Genomic DNA, 23,840 nt, shown 5'->3' on the forward strand with positions numbered 1-23,840 from the left:
CACATAGTTTGATCATTTGGTAAAGTTTTGATCCCATCCCCTAGGCGCCAGGGGTGCAGTGACAATTAAATTCACAATTTAGTTCCCTTTGCTCTCAAAGTATTCTGTATCAGCTTTTATCAAAAATGGCCATGTACTTGCAGAAAAGATATTGATTATGCTAATGTAACACACAAGTTCTAGTGTCTGAAACAAGTGTGAACGGAATTCTGAATAAAACTTCCCGACTATAATTAGAAAGCACATATATAGGTCAAAATTGTATAGCGCACGAATAGTTTTGGTAATTCTAACTCTGAAGAATAACAATTCTATAAACCCTGTTGGAACAAATCTGGACAAAATCCAAACTTCCGTGTTGATTAATTAAGTATCGGGGTCTTTCGTCACCAAAAAGAGGTACTTGTATTTAGGCAGCACAAGGAGCTAGATCATAGATGTTCCGGAGTTTGTGGATGGCGAGGCCTGTTCTTTTTCTCTTACTTTCGATTCTTGGACTTGCCGAAGCCTGGTCTGGGTAAGAAATAACCATTTATAATTGATCAATCTTTGTTGAAATTAGATAAAAAGTACCTGCGAATGCTGATGTGGAAAACAGTTGGCATAATATGGAGCCCCATGTGCGCATGAAACAAACTAAAACTAACAATTCAGTGTATTATGTATGGCACTGGATTAGTGTCACGGTAGTGCATGAATCAGGAGGTCAGATGTAATAATCCAGTTCACTTTGGTTTTTGTTGATTTCACCGTCCTCGGTCTGATTTTCATTAATCAATCTAAAACAGTAGTGTGTATGCCTGTGTGTTTCAGTCACGTGAGTGTGTATTTCAGTCACGTGAAACATACTGCGATAATACAGAAACTATTTCGACAAGATGCAGCATATTCAAGTTTTTGAGATGATTAAATAACACTTGAACTTCTAAAGAGAGTTGTTTTGCTTTCTTTGTAATTTTATACTCTAAAAACACCCTGTAAGAATCTCTCGTATGTATTTAAAAGCACTGTAAAGGTGTATGTGCAATCCAATTGGCTGAATGATTTAAAAATCCCATGTCGTTCCAATTTTTCTTCCTCCTTTCATTATATCATGTTTTCTCTTTCTCCATTGAAACCCAATTTAACCATTCCGAATCGCAAGTCTTTCATTAAACTAATATGAATACAATTTATGTGATTTGATTATTATGCAATATAGTTAGTCGCAAATGAATTATTTACAAATAGATATAGATGTTTATATTCACATTTCCAGTGTTTTTTTATTTTGATATCTTACAATTGTACTGGTAACCATTTCTTCATGTATGTACTCCAGCTGTGATTATTGCGCGTATGAATATTGATACTGTATTGTACATGCACGTCTGTCTTAACTGGTGGAAATTCCGATAATAATGAAAAGAAAATGTCAATATGAAATAGTAGAAATGTAGTGCTGTGAATTTTCCTTGATACCAGGACGTTTCATTCCGTGTTTGACCAACAATTGCACAACCTCTACCAATGAATGTAGACAGAAGAAAAAGACAGGCTGTGTTCTGACACTATTTTTAGCTACAATGAAGTATTTGATTTTATACCATTCATAGAATACCATAATATTGATGTCTTATTTAAAATCTAGTATAATCAAAGTACTAAAAGCTTTGGGGGCGCTAGGTTTGGTCTGATAAAGTATACTTTAATGATAATTTCATTGTTGATGTGAAATATTCTAAATGATTGATGGGAAGTTAACGAAAAGTGTCAGAGTACTTGTATTTGACAATATCATCATATTTCAACGCACCTCTTCAGTCATTGAATGGTTTTAGCTCTTCTGAACTGAAAGCTTAAGTGCCACGGGCTTTTCTGATCACCTTTTGTTTTTCGTAGTTCTGGTCATCCATCTGTCTGTCTATTCGTAAACTTTCCACATTTTTATCTTCGTCCGAACAACTGAAACTTAAGCACAGTTTCAATGAAACTTCGTACAAATTATCCTTGGTTAAAAGGAATTGAAATTTATTCAAAAGAACATGCTTCCTTCAAACATCTTTAAAATCTTCATCTCAATTACAGCATGACCATAATTAATCATATCAATATGTTAATCATAATGATATTAATATGCAAGCATTCACAGTTAATGTAGATTCAGGTTTGTATAATTATGGTGCTCAGAGTTAGGTTGAGACCACGATTGGGGATCAGAGAAAATGATTAAAGGGAAACATCTTTATGAAATAATTTTTCTTTTATTAGTTTCTTGTCCTCTCTCTCTGAAATCGGCAGCAAAAGTGAAGTGTGTCATATATATATATATATATATATATATATATATATATATATATATATATAATGTCTATTGAGTTATCTTCCGATTGTGATGATTATAACAAACAAATCAACACCGCATCAACACCGCAATCGAAATACCAAAGCATGAAAATATTTTAACCACATCATTTTTGCGTAAGGTGTTATGAATGTATCACATGCATGTATTATTGGCCAATTAGACGATCGTTTTTCTACGACTGTGAAATACACTAGGCCTAATGTACTGTATATTTACATTTGTATTGTAATGTTGGGATGAATCTTGATGAATGTACAATAGTGCGTTAGTTTCAACGACTGTAAATCCGGACAGATGTAAGCATACAATGACGAGATTCTGGAGAAGTAGGCAGGCGTAAAGCGTCGCACTTCATACCCTCATGTAATTTCAAAATGAACTTTATTTCTTGAATGAATAGATCATAGGATCAGTAATCTGACGACAGAGAACAACTTTCATAAACAAGAGTTAGATCGAGTTACATGCATGTATATTCTGCGCTGCACATAGAATTTGCGTGAAGACGTCGTTATTTGACAATATCCTTGACACATTTAAACATAGAGTTTATTTTGATTCCTCTTTAGGCTGGGTGCTAAAGACCCGGAAGATTAATTCTGCTTTCAAAAACAAGGAAATTTCCTTGCTACTTTGACATGTACCAGTAGTAACTAAAAAGGAGATGTGGAAAAACAATGAATTTTTGAGGCCTTTCAGTGTCTGTTGTGCATCGTTATATTATAATACCAATACTGGGTAGGACATTCCTGTACAAAAAAGATGTTGATTCATAAATACACCAGTAACTGTAGATCTGAATGTTTGTAAGGGTTGATATCATATTTATCCAGTATGATCTTTTTCCTCGCATAACGAAACCGAAACATGTATAACTTACTTAGGCGCTTCCATTGCTATTCCGTCACATTGCAGAGTTTATTATTGAAACAAAAATACAGATATCTAACCAGGAATAAAACCCAAACAGTACACAAGTTGTGTAGTTTTGAAATGTTGTAAATGCGTGACGAGAAGCAGCACTATTTTTATACCTTTCTTCTCTCTCTCTCTAAAAATTGAAGAGTACCTGTTTTACAAAACAACTTACGACAAAGTCGCAAGTCTTAAATTCTATAACACAGTGAAGTGCTAAAAAATTGCAGCCGTAGTAGTGAGGGTTCTTTGCTATGTCAGAGTTTTTACATGATATGCAAAAGACCCGCGATTTTCCCTTCTTATGTAGGACGATTAACGAAGAAACAGACACTAGGGTGGTTTTATAATCGTTTTAATGGACACGGTCTCTCGGTTGGCGAAGCGTGCATAAGTTGTAATCCCTACGTAATCCGGACCAGTCAAATTCCATGGGTTTTTGTTTATTGTTTTAACGTCTCTTTGGAGGATTTTTCACCCATGTAGAGGCGTCACCAGCTTTTTTCTTATTAAAAAAGAGGTTCGCACCTGACATTTGAAGTAATGTAAATTTTTTGGAAAGTATATTTTTGATTTCTACATTAAAGGAGAATTAGGAAATTAAAAAGAAAACCTGTGGTCGCACGGCTTGTTATCGAGCTATGGTGTTCTAAAAATGACCTTTTTGCACTTACAATTTCTTTAATTAAACTTGATTTTTCTGTTAGTGTCAACACAACATAAGAAACACAAATCAATCATTACATAGAATAGATACATAACCATGTCCTCTAACACTACAGATGAAAAAAGAAATTATTACTAGTAAAGGAAATATATAATGAGCTTTTTGCACTTGATATACGAAAAACTTCATGCTATCAAAATTGAGAGTTTAAAAGGACATATTACTTATCCTTAGACGAATTTGACTCCACTTTTTTTTGGCACGCTGTTTTTGGCTATAATAGCTCTAAAGCTTCATTGTTATTTCGGATCTCAAACATTTCGGTTGAGCATCACTGAAGAGACATTATTTGTCGAAATGCGCATCTGGTGCATCAAATTGGTACCGTATAAGTTTTACATTAAGGGTAATGTCAATTTCTAAATTTTCACATAATTTTCAAGCTCTGGTCTTCCAATTTAAAATACATTTTTAAAAAAAGTGGGGGTTGGAGATAAAAAATTTGAATTATTGACGAAAATACTGAGTTTTTATACAAAATTTCGAGTAAATTAATTAAAACTTGTTTTAAGAATTGGTGTTTTGTTTGAAAAAATATATCAACCAAGTTAATAAATTACAACATTTGAAGTAGATCCAAGTCTCAACTACCTGTACCATAAATTATAAAACTGAAATACACGTATTGGGGTATAACAATACACGATACATAATTGGGTGAAACAGAAACTGTAATATCATGCAGAATTAGAACTTTTTGATTTGTGAATCCTTCCTCCACAAAATATAGTCCCTGTCAAACCCTTTCAAAATTCGAATGGACACAAAATTTTTCAACTGGATAGGGTTCAGCAATAGATGTATAATATATTTGCACCAATAGGATCAGTATTGAACCAGTGAATACTTAGTTGTTGCATTCTTTGCAGTTGTACTCAAAAGCTCCTGCGTTAACTTCATTAAGTGCAACATATTTTGATATTGTTTGATTCCGCAATATGTATAAATAACTGCCATTTTGTCATCCTCTTGTTGAGGACGGATATGGTATTATTAATTGAGAGAAAACCAGATTAACAATTCCGGCTATTGCATTAAAACAAAAAGGCAGACTCTGAATCGCACTATAAACTATGGTTTTTCCTCGGGTACTAATACAATTTGTCGAAAGAGGTGGAAATACATTTGCCGAAAGAGTAGGAAATACACCTGAAAGTGTCGCTTCAGTTTTTGCTGAATACTTCTCAACTGTGCACGAGCACGGACAAAATGAAATGTATGGCAATCAATTTTACAACAATACCATTTGACAATACAATTGTATCAAAATACAAGAAACTCAAAATTCTGCCGATCTTACAGGAGGAAATATTACAGAAAAGGACGTAGTTGATTCTATAACACTATTAAAATTTTTAAAAAAAAAAGCCCCTGGGTCCTACAAAATTCATTCAGAACATTTGATTCATGGAAAAAGTCAAAATATCTATGTGTATTACTCAACAGCATAATAAAACTAAGTAAAATCCCCTCTGGATGGAAACAAGGTTTTATAGTACCAATTTCCAAGGGTGGAAACAAACAAAAAACTTCTCCTGACAGCTATCGACCCATTTCATTATTGTCTATTATATCCAAAGTTTTTGAAAAAATCATCTACACAAGGATTATGAACGTAACATTCAAAGAGAAATACCCGAGTCCTCAACAACAAGGTTTTCTTAAAGGTTTAAGTTCTATCATAGCTACATTTAACCTTCAAGAAACAATCTTACATCACATTGAAAACGGATCACGTGTATATGCATGCTTTCTAGACAGCCGAAAAGCCTTTGATGCTGTATGGAGAAAAGGATTGCTTTGTAACGTTAACGAAATAGTATAGGTATCAAGGGAAAATTATGGACATTGATAGACGACTGCCACATTGATACCAAAAGTACTGTAATTGTAAATTACCAACAATCAGACTGGTTCCCGGTTGAACAAGGAATACGGCAAGGTGGTGTCTTATCTGGATTTTTATACACAGTTTATATCAATGACTTACTTAACGAACTTGGTCACATAAATAAAAACTTCGGAATTCATAATATAGAGTCATCGACCCCAACTCTTGCAGATGATATTGCCTGTTTATCGTCAACTCCGCACTCACTCCAGAATATGTTGGATGTTGCATAGTTATTCTTGTAGATGTAGATTCTCTTTCAACGCTAAAAAATCATGTATTATAGATATAATGTCGTCTCAAATCAATGGTTAGTGGGCGATGAAATCATTTCTGTAAAGAATGACTACAATCACCTTTGGGATCATTCAAAACCCTCATTTCAAATCTCTAACCAGGACAAAGGAGACATGTGACAAAGGCAGACGATCTTATTACTCCATAAAACACTTTTCTTCAGAAAATTTCAATCCAGTTACTCTTGTGAATCTTTATAAAAAGGTAGCCATACCTTCTACATTATATGGATGTGAAATTTGGAATGATCTTAAAACCCAGGATCTTCAGATGTTGCGTTGACTTCAACATTTTATCGTTAAAGATATTCAAAGCTTAAATCTATCAACGCGGTCCGATATGTGTGAAAGCTTATTAGGTCTCAGACCTATCATATCTGAAATTGATAAAAAGAAACTATTGTTTTTAGGAAAACTGTGCAATTTCTCTCACAATGTGCTGGCAAAACAAATTTTTCTCTTCAGACTCTTTAGATTTTTGTGTAACCCATGGGAAACCACACACGGATTCATTAAAGATATTCTGGATAAATACTCCTTGACTCAATATCTTGCATCTTACTTGGAATCTGGTGCCTTCCCAAACAAATATACCTGTAAAAAACTGTAAAATCCTCTATTTCTCTTTACGAAGATTGTGAATGGAATAAACAAACATATCTTGATTCAGACTTTACGCGATTTATACAGTTACATGATGGAAAGGGGTTGCAAAGAATTTAGAAAATCATATGGTCGACACAAGAAACCAAAATTATTAAAACCTTAGTTAAACTCTAGACAATACCTCCCATGAGAAACATATATACATGCCAACTTTGTAATTCCGAATATAATGATATGTTTAAACACATTGCCTGCAGTTGTCCCAACTTTTCCTCAAACAGAGAACAATTTTGGGACGATTTTACAAACCTTGATCTGTGTGTCTGTGCAGAATTATGTGCCCTTGATGAAGAAGATATATATATATATATATATATATATATATATATATATATATATATATATATATGTATGTATGTATGTATCACTGTCAGAACAGAAGGAAAAAAAGTTACTACTTATATGTGGGAATTATTTAATTAAAGTTTTTGCTATATACAAAAGGTGCATATGAATTTCAACTAAAAGTTAGTAATACAATGAGTTCCTTTTATATCACATTTCCTTTCTTTTTTATTCATCTACATGTAATTATGTAATATTTTGTTTTTCTTCTTTGTTCTCACATTTTCATATTTGTACATATGTTGTATTCTGATATACTCTCTGCAAAGAGGAATAAAATATTGAATGAATGAATGATATATCGCGCTGTTGCACTGTAGCAGTCAGTGCTAGCTACCCTCCCTGTGTCGCACGGCAACGCTATTGTAAAAGTCCCACCATCATACTATTACATGTACTCGGTCATAGTCTTCTGAATGTTGTAAATCCGCACAGTTATATAAACTTAATATAGATATCAAACTCGATCGGCGAGGACAGTCACTTTTTCAAAATTTAAATCTTTCACATTATCGATTTTTAAATATGCATCAAATCAGTTTATTCTAGAAGATGTTGGTGCGTCTTTAAATGGGTTCTAAAGAGCGAGGACAATATCTTTACATTTGTACTACAGATATTTAATTAAGACTGCAACAAAAGAGAAAACAAATAACTTTTAAATTCAATCTAAAGTAAACAACTTTTTTCATTTTGGCATCATGGTTGTTTTATACAAACCAACTGCTCTTTTGAAAACGTTATATTTACAGTACTTTCCTTCATGTATGGAATTGATTGCACAGCTAGAGGGGCGTGGCAGTCAATTTGTGCAGTGACGAGACTGTCACGCCCCTCTGTACATCGGTAAATGTCTTGTGTCCTGAATATTTATAATATTGCAAAACTGCACGCGGTGTGACATCATAAGTATGGGATTGTCAAAAATCAAGACTCTGCATCGAAAATCGCTGCATTAGACTTCAGGATAGGTGACATTGACTTTTTAGATTTTCAAAGTAATTTGAAAGGCATTGCATGGTCTCAAATACGCATGGTAATAGCGAATAAAGAAAGCGTGATTATGGGATTTGGCACAATGAGTATATTGCAGATTTCAGCTACATGTCGGCTAATGATTCAATAGGGTTCTACCTTATCTTGTAAACAGTAAGCAAGTTCTGCTTCTAGGGTGTTTACGATCACATTGTCATTGATTTATCGGATCCGATCTGTAACCTTGACCTTGAAACACGAGACGAGCAGGCAATGTGAATGAACAAGCATTAGCACTGAACAGCTTGTGTGATTCCTAAGGATCGACTGAGCAGGTATCGCAAGGTGACATATCAGGGAATGGGCGAAGGAGATCGCCAACTCATATTTGATATCAAAAGTATGTTTCTATAATAAATTAGCCAAGAACTGTGCCATCTAGTGTTATGAAAGAATGAGAACGTTACCGGAAGTAAATTTGATGACCAATCAATTCTTATTCTGCAACATGCTGTCATATCAGTGATTATCTTATCACACAATCACGTTCACAAGTATATACATGTAACACTTATACTGCAATACGAAAAGACTATTACCGATTGATTGATTGATTGATTGATGTTTTCCTCCACACTCATCAATTTTTCAATTATCTGGTGGTGCCCAGTTTTTATTGGTGGAAGAGAGAACCCAGATAAAATGTACCTGGGAAGAGATCACCGACCTTCCGAACCGACACGAGCGGGATTCGAACCCGCGCCGACAGAGGTGAGAAGCCGTGTGAATTTGAGCGCGATGCTCTAACCACTCGGCCACGGAGTACAATACCAGAAATCCTTAGAGTACATTAAATCAAATGTGAAAATCATTTCAAATGCATATAAATGCACGTAAAAGATGACAAATAAATTAATAAAGACCTTATAATAAACACATCAAGTTACTGTAATTTTGTTGATAAACTATGAACTATAACCTTCTAGGGAGTGGGCACATGTAGGCTAAGCCTGCAGCCCAATCCATCAATAGTGTTTGCCGGGCACTTACATCAGCAATACTTAGTGTGTGTCATCTAGTGTATCTACAAGGTGTGACATACATGTCACACAGATGACAAGAGAGAAATGACAGAATTACTATACTCCTGTAAAAGTGTTTCATACCGATTGTTAGGCCGTTCTTACCACACTGATTTTGAATACGGATAACTCCGTTTACCTGATCAGGATATAGGTTCATGGCGGGTGTGACCGGTTGACAGGGGATTCTTTCTCCTCCTAGGCACCTGATCCCACCTCTGGTGTGTCCAGGGGTCCGTGTTTACCCAACTACACTGTATCTATTTTGTATTGCTTATAGGAGTTATGAGATTGATCACTGTTCGTTATCTTCACCTTTCATTTGTGTATTTTCTTCGCAATCTGTCTTGTATTTGGCACACTGTAAGTGTTAAATGATTTTTTCGCAAACTAGTTTTAGCCAATGATGCCACAGTATCACCGTCACATGCTCAAGTTATTTGACACCAGGTCACCTATTATTTTCTTTCGCTGTTTAAAACATGCAAGGCAACATTTTTGGCATGAAAAATCATTATTGTTCCTGTTGCATTTCTTACTAAATAAGATGTTTAAATGTGTAGTGGGTTCGACTTTCAGTACCCACAAATCTGCTTTGGGTAGGAAGTATGACAAACTGATATTAACATGGTTGTGTTCTTCAGATAGTGCCCTTATAAATAGGAGGTCTACGTGGCCTGTTTGGCGCTCACCTGCTACCATGCTAACCCGAATTAACCTTCATCAAGATGAAATTAATCAATAGTAAGCTTTCCTGCTATGCCATTATGAAATTTTGATGACAAAAAAATCAGTTACGAAAAAGAATATTTGTCCCATTGGGGCTCGAACCCGCAATACTTTGATAATTAGCCATTGTGCACTTACAACCCGTGTTGCTGCAACACTCTGTTGACTAATCTGGGGGAAATACAACTTTGAGTAGTTTTCCCTTACATGTTTCAACCCCCCTCTTGTTTTTTTATTCTTAAAGAAGAATAAAAAATGAAATATTGTAAAAATTCTTTTAACAAAGCAATTATCTGCCCTTAAATGATTATAATAAGGCTTTCCTATTAGTCCATGAGTCAGTGCCTCAGAGGTCTACCTTAATCAGCGTACCATGACGCATTCAGAAATGGGTTCAGAAATTTCAAACATGTACATGTGCAAACCATAACCAAAGGGAAATCATTGTTCACATTTTCATCTTCTCCAGAACCACTGGGCTAATTTTAATCAAACTCGGCACACATCATTCTTTGGTGAAGAAGATTCAAGTTTGTTCATATTTACCCCCTTCAAAGGGGAAATAACCAAGAAAAAGAATATCGTGGGGATCCGGGTTATAATAGGTCCTCAGTACCCCTTGCTTGTCGTAAGAGGCGACTAAATGGGGCGGTCCTTCGGACGAGATCGCAAAAACCGAGGTCCCGTGTCACAGTTAGTAGGTGTGGCACGATCAAGATCCCTCCCTGCTCAAAGACCATATGCGCCGAGCATAGGCATAAAAGTTGCAGCCCTTCATCGGTAATAGTCTGGTGAAATATTCTCAAGAGGGAGGTTAAACAATATACAGTACAATCAATCATATTGGTGTTAAGACATCACCATGTTGTGTGAATTCAAGTTCAGTTATGTCGTGACCCTTTGAAATTTTTCATAGGAATAAAGATTTTTTTTAAAAACCCTTTAAAAATCAAAGCTTATCAACAACAGCAGAACCAAGGTGATTCAGATGAGGTATAAAATATTCAATTTCTATCGGTAAATGTAAGCTAAAGCAGACAGTTTCATTCTGAAGGAAAACCCAAAGAAAACGGTTGGTCACGGTGTATGCTCCTTATTGGGGATTTCTATAAGCTTATCTCCTGGAGATAACATTGTAACCATAGCATTCACAAATAAGGAAGAAAAAGATGCGTGTAAGTTTATTTGCCACGTAACACTGTATCTCCGTGAGGACTTCAATATTTGTAAATCAGCGTATCTTATACCAATCTAGCTGTAAACACGTCTACTCATTCTAAACGGAGATAACGGTGCTCTCATTAAAACACACAGAATACAAAGATCAGCGTCTTACCTGTAATACTTAAGAGGACTTATCTGTGAATTCCGCTATTGTTCCAAACTAGACACGACTCCTAAGTAGCTTGTACTCCTTTTTATATCATGATTCTTTTTTATGCGCCAGTCTTATGGTACAGCGATGTCTGTACGTCTGTCCGTCCATTCGGGGATTTCTGTCTCTATTTTCATGATTTGTCCGTCTAATTCCTCCCATAGTGTTTAAGTTAGGATCTTCTTATTTTTCATGGTGTTTGTATAGGTATCGAAAATGTGTATGTAGCGGGGATTTTAATTTTCTGAAATTTTTGAGAAAATGACAGGTTGTTGAACTTGGTGTGTTTTGAGGAGATGTTACAAAGTAAACAACGTTCACAGTTTTCAAGTAAAAGCAATTCCATCCTCATGTGGCGTTATACTAGGATTTTACAAAATCGTTGATTTATTTAGATTTATGCATGATAACAGTCTGATTAAAGTCAGCCCCCCTTCTCCTATCGTCGTCAGGCCGATAGGAGAAGGGGGGCTGGTTTTAATCAGACTGTGCATGATAGGAACATAAGTTTTGTTGGAGTCTTTTCTGATAGTTATTGTAGAAAATTATTGTTAAACATTAGATATTTCAAAAGTCTCAAGTTATAATATATGAATAATCAATTTACATGTTTTGATTCAAAAGGCAATAACTCTGTTTTCATTGATTTCTCTATCAAGTCCATTATGCGATCTATTTCCTTTATTTTTCACAGACATTTTGTATATTGTTGTAAAGAAACAGTTTCATGAAATTGTCATATTATTATATCGTTATAACCAGTTTCTGTGTGAATTTGGTAAAGAAATGTGCAATTTTCTGAAGTTGATATATGATTCAATCTATGCATGCGCATGTCTTGCATTTTAATAAGAGCGATGATCAAGAAAATTTATTTGATTGTGTATTAGCTCCAACTCTACTAAAAGGAAATCAGTACACTATCTATACTTTTATTAGATGATAATGCGAGTATGAACTTACCTTAAAGGGACTGGTTCACGATTTTACTCCAAATTTTGTTTTTCACTTTAATTGATCAAAATCTACAGTCTACCCGTAATATATTTAGAGGGTTTCACAAAAAAAAATTAAGGTTATTCATCTTGACAGAAGCTCATTATAGAGAGTTTATTATTTGGTTTGAAAACAAAGATTGATGTGTGTTATTGCTTACGAAGTTTTCAAAATAAATGGATATTTATCCAAGTTTATTATATATATCACATTTTAAATATACTTTAGGTAAAATGTGTCATATAAAAGTTAGCATTTGTGATTATTCAAAATGACGATGCTTTAAATTACAAAATTAACGTTTCACTGGTTTGTTTGTTTTCATAAAAAGACTCGAGTCTTTGTTTACATAACAAAGAATCAAAGTTAAAAAATTCCTCTTATCCTTGCATTCAGACGGTCCACATTTTGGTTGTCAACATTAAATGAGTTATATTTTTAATTCGTAACATCAAAAATGAAAAATATTTCTTTCGAAAAACGTGAGCCAGTCCCTTTAAAGCCTTTGTAAAGAATCTGAAGCATTGCAAGGACTCATTTTCTAATTTTATTTGATGTTTGAGAAACGTAGTCAATTGTTGGGAAAAAAATCAACACATAAAGCTGGTTCGTCTATCTACCCATTGTCACAGTTTTCAAGCAAAGACATTTTGATTATTCATGCAATGTAAAAGAAAGTAATATCAATATGTCACAGCTTCATGATGGCAGAAACTACCTTCAGTGGAGTTCTACAACTTGTGATTTTTACCCGTGTCAACTAATGAAACTCATTAATGAAAACACCCTACATTTACACAAGCTTGAGACGTTGAGGTTTGATCGGGGTTTTTAGTGTTCCAACCAGAACGTCAAAATTGATACCTATGGTTTTGGTTCAGGGCGATGATTTTAGTTCAGGGTGATGAGTTCGGTTCAGGGTGATGATTTGAGTTCAGGGTGATGATTTCGATTCAGGGTGATGAGTTCGGTTCAGGGTGATGAGTTTAGTTCAGGGTGATGATTTGAGTTCAGGGTGATGATCTCGGTTCAGGGTGATGAGTTCGGTTCAGGGTGATGAGTTTAGTTCAGGGTGATGATTTGAGTTCAGGGTGATGATTTCGGTTCAGGGTGATGATTTCGGTTCAAGGTGATGAGTTCGGTTCAGGGAGATGAGTTTAGTTCAGGGTGATGAGTTCGTTTCAGGTTGATGATTTTAGTTCAGGGTGATGATTTTAGTTCAGGGTGATGATTTCGGTTCAGGGTGATGATTTTAGTTCAGGGTGATGATTTCGGTTCAGGGTGATGAGTTTAGTTCGGTTCAGAGTGATGCTTTCGGTTTAGGGTGATGATTTCTGTTCAGGGTGATGAGTTTAGTTCAGGGTGATGATGATGATTTCGGTTCAGGTTGATGATTTTAGTTCAGGGTGATGATTTCGGTTCAGGGTGATGAGTTTAGTTCAGGGTGATGATGATTTTGGTTCAGGGTGATGATTTTGGTTGCCACTAGCGTAAGTTTTGTTCCGATCCTAATTTGGGATCTGGGCACACACTTATCTCTAGAATTTTAAAAATATCTAATATTTACCAACCCTTGTTAGGCGTTTTGTCTTTTCCATCGGTTTATACAATAATTAATTACTATTATATGTATCATTAGAGTCCGATTTATAGGTCTATTTCTGTGTTTCAAAAGTCACAAACTGTCAGAACAACAGATTATTATTATTTTTTTTTTTTTTGTAACTTGGATCTCCGATCCAATGGACGATACACGTAATTATCCTGCTTTTGTAAACAGGAGGCGTGAAACTTGCCGTTGAGATTTACATTGGAGAAAGCCCGGTAGGGGTCCTAATACGCTTGGTTTGTTACGACGAGGTGGGACGGCGGTCGACTCTCGGATCCCCTCGGAACGGGGGGGGGGGGGGGGGGGGGGAGGGGGGCTGTCTTTTTCAATGGGTTCTCCAGAAGGTGGTAAATGGGTCCATCTCCTTCTTCTCGAGTCGATCGTCCACGGATCCCCACAGTATAGTCGTGGGAAGAACTTTTTGAAGAAAGCTAACACAGTTCTTCATCTGAGGTCGATCGACCCTCGGATCTCCCTCGGTATGATCGCGGAGACGGGTCTTCATGAAGCACGAGCCCGCCATCTGTCTGTTTAATTTGTAATCAATTTAAATGGTCGCTTAAAAGATCCCTATTTATTGGCTGAAAAAGAAGAAGGATTTATATTATATTTAAAACGATTATATCAATATAAATTAAAAATTAAAATATTAAAAATGATATCAATATCAAACCGTAGTATTTGTATGCGTTTAGTGTCAACTGCTGAAATAAGAGGCATGCATGGTGGAGTGATTAATGAGACAGAATGATATGAAATAAGATTATATTCCTAAATAATCTATTGATCAAAATATTGTTTTACACATTTATATTAAAACGTATTAGTTAAGGGGGTATACGTTATTGATGTAACGGTATAAAGCTAGAACTATCGTGGGTAATATTTACTGTGTGTTCGATTGTTTTGATTTGTAAAGGACCAATTCAGACTTACTAAAGAAGAAAGTTTTATTGGGTCGGTTTTCGATTTAGTCTTTACAAAAAGCTCATCCGTATTCGTTCTAGTTCATTACTTTCTAAAGGCCAAATAAATACAATAATTTGTTTTCACACATCGCCATGCCTATGTAGTATGTGGATAGAGACGGGCACTTTTAACACTCTTTTTACTACATGTACGATTTATCGTGATAATGCAATGATTATACATATTAAATACGTATTTCCAAATGGCATTTAATATATTTGTAATGTTAATATCCAATCGATTGACAATGGTTCGTACACTTTTCTTCTAGAAATTATTCTACATGTATATACATACACGTCGGTGATAAAACTCTTCTCTAAGAATGAAAAATGACAAGTTTACATTGAAGCCTTGGTCGGGATCTTGTTAAAGGAAACCCCGGAACCCAAATGTACGGCTGAAACACAAAACACCCAGAGCGTAAATACCAAGCACCCTATTTCTCTCAGTTTGTATATGTACAATGGGACCCGACTGTGGTTAATGCTTTTAACTCAGCAATTCTTGTGACAATACCACTCGCTGGTTGTGATTTGAATTACCCCATACACGTAACATTGTCTAAGGCTAGTTGGAAGAACTTTTAAAAAGTGAACCATTATGAAATTTACAATTGGTCGACACTTCATAAAAAAGACATTAAATATATTTTTCACTGGAATGATAAGACGCGGTGTTCAAAGCACTGCGTCATCATCGGATAAACCTAAGATTTAAATACCCCCCGAAAAGTATCAGATGTCAACCGATGTAAGACGAATTGAATGCCGAGACAGAATTAGTAACAGGAAGTGTGAAATCGAAGTTTTTTCTTAGTGATGCCAATGTCTGATATACTGTATTGTATTGCATAACAACAAGGATGTATACAGTATGAAAAGTGGAGTGAATATTAGAGGATGGACGCAAAACAGATATGAATATCGGGATGGTCTCTTTATTCTACTCTTAACCATTTGAGTGTGTCTTCAACACATTTAACAATTGATACAAACTTACGAAATGTTTTTCTGTATAACAGTGCAAGTCCACCGCCTTTACCCTTCAGTCTAGGAAAACATTCGTATTCAAATTCGTCATTTAACCAATCGCACTTTAGAGTTGTTCCAGGTTGAATCCAGCATTCTGATAAAAATATTACATCGTAGTCAGAAGTCACTATCACATATCTTTTGCTCTAAATTTCTGTTTACATTCCATGCGACTATACGCAATGAATGTCCGACCCCCGCAATTTCCTATCTCATCGGTTCCTGGATCCGTGGGGTGGTACGTGGTTTGTATGGAACGCCATCAATGTACAGTTTATTGTACACTAAACATGTCCTGTGTCCTTGTCGTTGTTTGTCCTTCGCAATGTGAATTAATTGTCGTCTTTGTTCGTTGATTTCTGGTGGAAATTGTTCATTTATATAAAAGTTTGTACCTTTCAGTTCTCTGGATGTGAATTTGACGTCTTGCCTTTGTTTGAAGTTGTTAAACTTCGCCACTATTGCTCTGGGTTTGTTACGTCCCGTCATTCTATGTACTCTGTCAAACTTAATGTTGCTCTCATCAGCCGTATCCATTTTCAGTTCTTTTTCTAGAAATTCTCGTAAAATGTTCTCAGTCACATTTGGGGTTTCGTCGACTCTCTCAGGAATATTTGAGAAGATTAAATTGTCCCTCATTTCCCATTTCGTGCTTGATTTTCTGACTCTAGGTGTGCTATTCTGTCGTCCATTTCGTTGCACTGGTACTCTACTCCATCTGTTCTTTCACCGAGCGTTGTAATCATATCCTTTGTGTGTTGAAGACTTGAGTTTACACTGGATTGTATGTTGGATAGTTCCGATTCAAAATTTGCGATAGTAGTGCAGATGCTCGCTACTTTAGTTTCAACACTTTCAAGTTTTTCGAGTTTTTTGTACACACCGTTTACTTTGGACTCCAACGTACGGAAAGCGTTGACAAGTTCCTTAGAAAATGGTGGACATGTATCATTTGTTTGCGATTGCACCAGAGAGACATTTTGTTGATTCTGCGATGCTGCTTTTGGTAACGGTGTAGAAGTAATATTTTCTCGATTGTTTGTATCGATAACTGGTGTAGCTGCCAATGTTGAATTTCCATAGAGCACGTCGTTCACTTCACTGAGAACACTACTCACAGCCAGGGTACTACTGTCACTATTGTCCGAACTGCTAACACTTTGATTTTCTTTTTTTGCGTTTTTTATCCTGATTCTCACGAAGAGATTTCCCGATTCTCACGACGAGATATCCCCATTTGTATCTTTAATCGCTTCAAATATAAAGAGCTACCATACAAAAAACGTATGTCGTAAGATAATTTGACCTTAATGTTATAAAATTCCCCCAAATCAGGATCCTCCAAAAACACGTCCACACACCTTGAAATCTAATCACTGTAAAACAGACATCTAATGAGTTCAGATACGGTAAATCGGGAAATTACGAACTTATCTAACGGCAGTCTATCTTTAATCATAATGAAGTTGGTTTTGATAAAATATGACCCAAACTACACTTGTGGAAAATACTAGTAACACGTAAATGGCACGAGGAACTACTTTCAAAACACCTTTGTTATGAAATCCCCTTCCCGTGAACTGACAAAGGGTTTACCTATATTCTGTATGCATACCTCTATGTATTTATTTATTTTTTCAGTAGCAGCTATTAAAATTACGCATACGCGGTATTTTCCAGACAGAGGATATTTTAAAGCTATCCATTGAAATATACTGAAAATACTGAGTGGTCTCTTTTATGATGGAGCGAATTTGGACGCTATAAATTACAACAGATGTACAAATAAGTGAACTAGTTTTATTCAGTTATTCTCTCTCTCTCTCTCTCTCTCTCTCTCTCTCTCTCTCTCTCTCTCTCCGTAACCTTTCTCACACTTGAAAGTAAATAGATACGAAACGGTTTTTTGGTAATAAGCAAACATTGCTATGCTAGTGCTTTACAGTGGAAATTCCCTAAAAAGCACACTTGGTAGAATATTCTGTTGGGATTATGGGTAATATGCAGAGTGGGGGACCGTTAATTTACTTCCTTCTTCTGTGATCAATGTATTTAAATATACGGGCTTTGGGGACAAGTACATTATCCTTAAGGCTTTTGTTGGAGACGGTGCACTATATTTTTCGTCAACCGTTGCATCAAGTGACCAGCGGATTATGCGCTTGTTATTATTTTTCTCATTTGTTTCATTAGCTGCTGCTTGGTCGGGGTAAGACCAATTCTATTTTGTTATTTTCTTTTAATTCTATTTATCATTTTTTTAAATTTATCTTAATTTTGTATCATAGTTTGATTTTAAAGATACGGGATTCTTGTACGAAACAATGCCACATGTCTCTTATTGTCTTTCGATGTCAAAATATTTATATAGAAAGGTCTACCAGATTATCGTAGTCCGAGCGTGAATATTTAAAGCGATTACTCATTCTAGACATTGAAATTCCACAAAGGTAACCTCTGTAAGCCTAGCATTACGTTGCGCGCGACTGAATTCGACGAGTTTTAATTCAAAGACCTTGTATCGCATAGATTTGATGTGGATAATTGCGCTTGTATATCCATGTACTTTTTATTATTTAAGTCTAAAATAAAATATCAGCATTGTATCTTTGGGGGGGAAATCATGAAGCAATTTTCGGATATCTAAAGCATACTTCTGTGAAATCATTGTTTCTAGTTTAATGCATATAAAATGTTATTTCCTATCCGTGAAATATTATAGCTGGTCACTGAAAGTAACAGGCCCAAAATTTATCAGAGGTTGACTTCTATCTAATATGACAGCCCTGTCACGTCGGTTAAGATATTTCCATGGAAGCCGAAATCCTCCACCGCCTGCTGTTCACACCGAACTTAACCCGGAAGTATGAATTCATCTTGAAGTTTTAACGTTTGCCATTTCGAAATTGTTGAGTTTTAGAACTTGAGCCAGAGGTTCCAGTGAACTCTTTTAATTACGCCCTATTTTCGACGTCTGTTTGTCCGTTTGTCTGTCTGTAGCTCTTAGCTCATGTTTATTGTTTACCTGTATATAGTTACGACTTTAAATAAAAATTACTTACTTACTTACTCACTTTGTACCTTTTCTCGGTCTGTACCTTTTCTCGGCGTCTATGTGTCTGTACCTTTTCTCGGCGTCTATGTGTCTGTACCTTTTCTCGGCGTCTATGTGTCTGTACCTTTTCTCGGTCTGTACCTTTTCTCGGCGTCTATGTGTCTGTACCTTTTCTCGGTGTCCATGTGTCCGTTCGTCTGTACCTTTTCTCGGCGTCTGTTCGTCCGTTTGTTTGTAAATCTGGCCGTAAGCTTTTCGTTTAATCATGAACTACGGGGCTATTTACAGCCAAACGTCAAGTAAAGCATCACTGGCTGAAGAGGATTCAAATTTTTCTTATTTCAAAGAAAGGACCGTGTACATTTGAGGTCGTGACAATTGATGTAGATAAGGTCAATAAGATTAATAGGTCATATTGGTTTGTAGTAAGTAGGTAGGTAATCCCCCTAACACATGGAAAATGTTTCAAGCCTTCGCGTATTCTTAAAATAACATGGCGAGTCTCATCAATAAAAGTGTGGGAAGAATTTGAGGGGTGGATCCATGATTATTTTGTAGGATGGGATGACAGAATGATGGAATTCTTGACATGTAACTTCTAGAGTTATTTTCCGTGAAAATAACCAGCTTTTGGTGACAGTGACTTGTGAATGTCGGGGGTTTGTAATCATGTCAATATCAAATAAAACTAAACAGACTGATATTCTGTAACTAAAGATGGTCATTCATAATTCAGTGAATTCTACAGCCAACCCGTGTCATCTGCTGACCAATCAATGTCGAAAAATGTATACAGCCACATACTCTTTGTCATTTAACGTTAAACTACATGCTATAATACTGATCGCTAAATACATGACTGCAGATTGGAATAAACTTTAAATTCCAAGCTATTCTTTGCTCAATTGGAAGCGAATAAGGAAATATGTGTGGGGGATTTCCTCGGCAAATCCATGCGAACTCGTGCAGGTCATGTAAACTTACATGTAAGAAGACTTGTGCACCATCAGGCTGCATACATGCATATGTGTTGTAGCTTAAGGGTATTTTTCGGAGAACTACTGCATTCAAAATAAGGTTCGAAAGAAATTCCTCTGTAGAAAGTATTGATCGTATAAAGTTACAAAAATAATAATAAGACAACAATAAATTCATAAAAAGTATTCAACATGATACTGAATGAAGTGGAGTTTGGCTCTCCGGAGCTGAAAATTTTTCTGATCGCCTTTGTCCGTCCGTAAACATTCCACATAAATTTTTCATTTTATCCCGAGCATCGGGACCAATTTCATTCTAACTTGGTACAAAATATCCTTGGATGAAGAGGACTCAAATTTGTTCCATGTAATTTACAATTTATGCTCCTCCTAAAGGTGTTTCATACCAAATTTGAAAATTGTAAAGAAATGGAAGGGCAGTTAAATATGTAATTGTTTAACGGACGACGCATGGCGACGGACGAAGATCAATAGGAGTTGGTCATCGGAGTGACTCAAGTCATCTAAAAAGATTTAGACATTAGCCCGAGCATGCGCGTGTTAAAGGAAATAACATATATGAACAAAGGTCGAATCATGAAGTTCAATTGTTGAAATGATGTTGTGTAGAAACAGGAACAAATCTCCGATATAGACACACTCTAGAGATATAAAGAACCAATCTCCGATATAGACAAACTATAGAGATATAAAGAACAAATCTCCGCTATAGACAAACTATAGAGATATAAAGAACAAATCTCTGGTATAGACAAACTATAGAGATATAAAGAACAAATCTCCGATATAGACAAACTATAGAGATATAAAGAACAAATCTCCGATATAAACAAACTATAGAGATATAAAGAACAAATATCCGATATAGACAAACTATAGAGATCAGATATAAAGAACAAATCTCCGATATAGACAAACTATAGAGATATAAAGAACAAATCTCCGATATAAACAAACTATAGAGATATAAAGAACAAATCTCCGATATAAACAAACTATAGAGATATAAAGAACAAATCTCCGATATAAACAAACTATAGAGATATAAAGAACAAATCTCCGATATAGACAAACTATAGAGATCAGATATAAAGAACAAATCTCCGATATAGACAAACTATAGAGATATAAAGAACAAATCTCTGGTATAGACAAACTATAGAGATCAGATATAAAGAACAAATCTCCGATATAGACAACTATAGAGATATAAAGAACAAATCTCCGATATAAACAAACTATAGAGATATAAAGAACAAATTTCCGATATAGACAAACTATAGAGATATAAAGAACAAATCTCCGATATAGACAAACTATAGAGATATAAAGAACAAATCTCCGATATAGACAAACTATAGAGATATAAAGAACAAATCTCTGGTATAGACAAACTATAGAGATATAAAGAACAAATCTCCGATATAGACAAACTATAGAGATATAAAAAACAAATCTCCGATATAGACAAACTATAGAGATATAAAGAACACCCTTTTCGTTTATCTTCGTGTGCAATACTTCTGCCACATTTACTCACACTTGAATTTCATGAAATTACTTAAGTACACAATTTTTGTCTGTGTGTATTTTTACAAATTTAGTTGATGACCCACTCATATAAGGACGTCACTGGTGCGTGGTCTCGCATGCAAATGCTCGGAGCTTCAAGGAAGTTCTCCAACTCTGAGAACTTGAATAAGTAGCAAGTCATAATATATTACCATTGTTAGGCGGATTAAGAGAAAGACATAGTTCTGTTCTCTGAAAGATCGACAATTAATTTGACAACATTTAGCATTAAAGGGTGCGACGACTACGCTCAATGCTTAATGATGCATTAGTTTGTATCATTAGTGGTTAATGATACATTAGTTTGTATCATTAGTGGTTAATGATACATTAGTTTGTATCATTAGTGGTTGATCCTGTAGATATTTACGTTGTGACTGTTGTGCATTTGTGACGCTTAAACATTAAAATTATATCCTTACAATCAAATGCAACAAGCAGTGGTTTAACATTAGCGGTTGAGTATGTTAACTATCAATGCTATAGATTTAAGCGTTGCAATTGATTAGCGGGGAGTATGTAAACTTCATAGCATGAAACGTTTTATGTAGCGGCGTTGTATCTTTAGAATTAGCAACAAGGCGGGAGGAGTACATTTTTGGTACCAATCACCCATACGCAATTTTTTAAAAGTATATATAGAGCAAATAGATGAACATGTATAGATATGAATTTATATATGAATATACGTATTGACTGGCTGTGTTTAATTATCCGAGACACTTTTTATTAAATTTAAATGTATTATCCAGCGCACCGCACTATAAAATGTTTGTCGTTCAGGTACTTGCTGTCGAATGTGTTATTGTACTGTGCGTTAATTTACATTCTGACACCGCCAGCTTGTAGACTTATGTTTAGCGCTTAGTCTAGTAATAAAATCACTTCTAATGCCGGTCGTTTGGCGAAGAAACAGTCATATCTTATGTTAAACATACATGTATTAAGTTTGACGTCACACCGGATGTAGAATCAAACCCCGGACCCCCACCCCCCACCCCCCACCCCCCAGTTGCGTAGCAAGAGTGGTAACCATGGGGTAACCCGAAGGCAGTTTAGAGACGTTTTATTATACGGAATGCAGGAGTTTTACATCACGATACCAGAAGAGTACAGAATAACGTCTGCGGTTGAATAATTTCAAATAGCATAACATACCCATGCCTTAAAAGGTGATAAAATGTAATTATCAAAAGTATTCACCAGCACATAAAAAAGGGGCGACATTTATAATAGAAACATCTTTTGAGATGTAAAATGATTTCCAATTGTATTCTCAATTTTCTTCTTTCAATAGAACTAATCAGCAGCTGTGTTCCAGAACGAGGGTGAAATGTGTGTGGGTGTGGGGCTGCAGATACCGCACGTGGAGCGGGTAAGTGCCTACTACTCCTACAGTGTGTAAATGTATTTTTTGTGTTAAGTTAGTCAAGCAATATATGGTTGCAGTTTGAAGACAAAGAAGATGGATGTATCTTTATTATGTTACTATATAGATTTGCCAGCTATTCAAAATAATATTTGAACTTATTGACAGGCCACTGCTCATTTCTGGCGCATTATGGAATTTTGAAGACAATTGTGAAATGCTTAATATACAATAATTTGCTTATGTTTGTAGATATCGCTGTGTGTTCACATGGCTAAAAACGCACCAGGAGTAAATTTACTTTTATGTAGAAGTTAATTTGTACATGTACCCATAATTTTATTAGATGTAAATTTTGCACCGGGGGTGGGGGGGGGGGGGGTGGTGTTGCATGCAACTCCCATCCCCTGTTCATATGCACCAAATTACACCCGGGGTAAAATTTGCTTACATGTAAAATTTGCACACCGTATGTAAAAAGGCGCGTGTGAGCAGAGCTTTGATAAAGATAATTATATTTACATGTTCAGTAGGAAATGAAATCCCAGTGATAGGGCGATGACCACCATTTCCTTCTTTTTAAAAAAGTTACCTCCCCTTGATTCATTGGCTCATTGCATACATGTAAAGTGGATAGTTTATTCCCTTATCAAAGTTTCGTCGATTTCGCCTTGAAAGAATTATTATACCGGTAGTACATATACATGTATTTATAGAATTTAAGTAATTCTGTAAAAGTAGAGCAAAAGGAAGTATTTTTATGAAGACTTGGCGAGAACCTTAAATTCTCAGTTATGTCTTGTGACTGGAGAGAAGATAATCTCACAGTCGACATTTATAGGAAAGGCCAGGAAAAACATTGTATATACATGTCAGTTGTGCATATTTTC

At 35.5% G+C, this 23,840-nt stretch overlaps 1 protein-coding gene across 4 annotated transcripts in view; it reads left to right on the top strand.

Annotated features, from left to right (window-relative positions):
• The first annotated feature begins 281 nt into the window (after positions 1 to 281).
• Positions 282 to 23,840, top strand: part of LOC125667473 (uncharacterized) — a 42,668-nt gene continuing 19,109 nt past the window's right edge. For 2 of the 4 annotated variants that reach the window (XM_056152101.1, XM_056152102.1), the window contains exons 1-2: positions 282 to 517; positions 22,879 to 22,956. In XM_056152101.1, coding sequence (XP_056008076.1) covers positions 438 to 517; positions 22,879 to 22,956 — 158 coding nt within the window. In that variant the 5' untranslated portion in view covers positions 282 to 437. Of the gene's footprint in view, positions 518 to 17,954; positions 18,166 to 22,878; positions 22,957 to 23,840 lie in introns of those variants that run through there. The other 2 variants (XM_056152103.1, XM_056152104.1) reach the window with 1 other exon arrangement.

The sequence above is a fragment of the Ostrea edulis genome, chromosome 10 (genome assembly GCF_947568905.1).
Source record: "Ostrea edulis chromosome 10, xbOstEdul1.1, whole genome shotgun sequence".
Classification (NCBI taxonomy): Eukaryota; Metazoa; Mollusca; class Bivalvia; order Ostreida; family Ostreidae; genus Ostrea; species Ostrea edulis.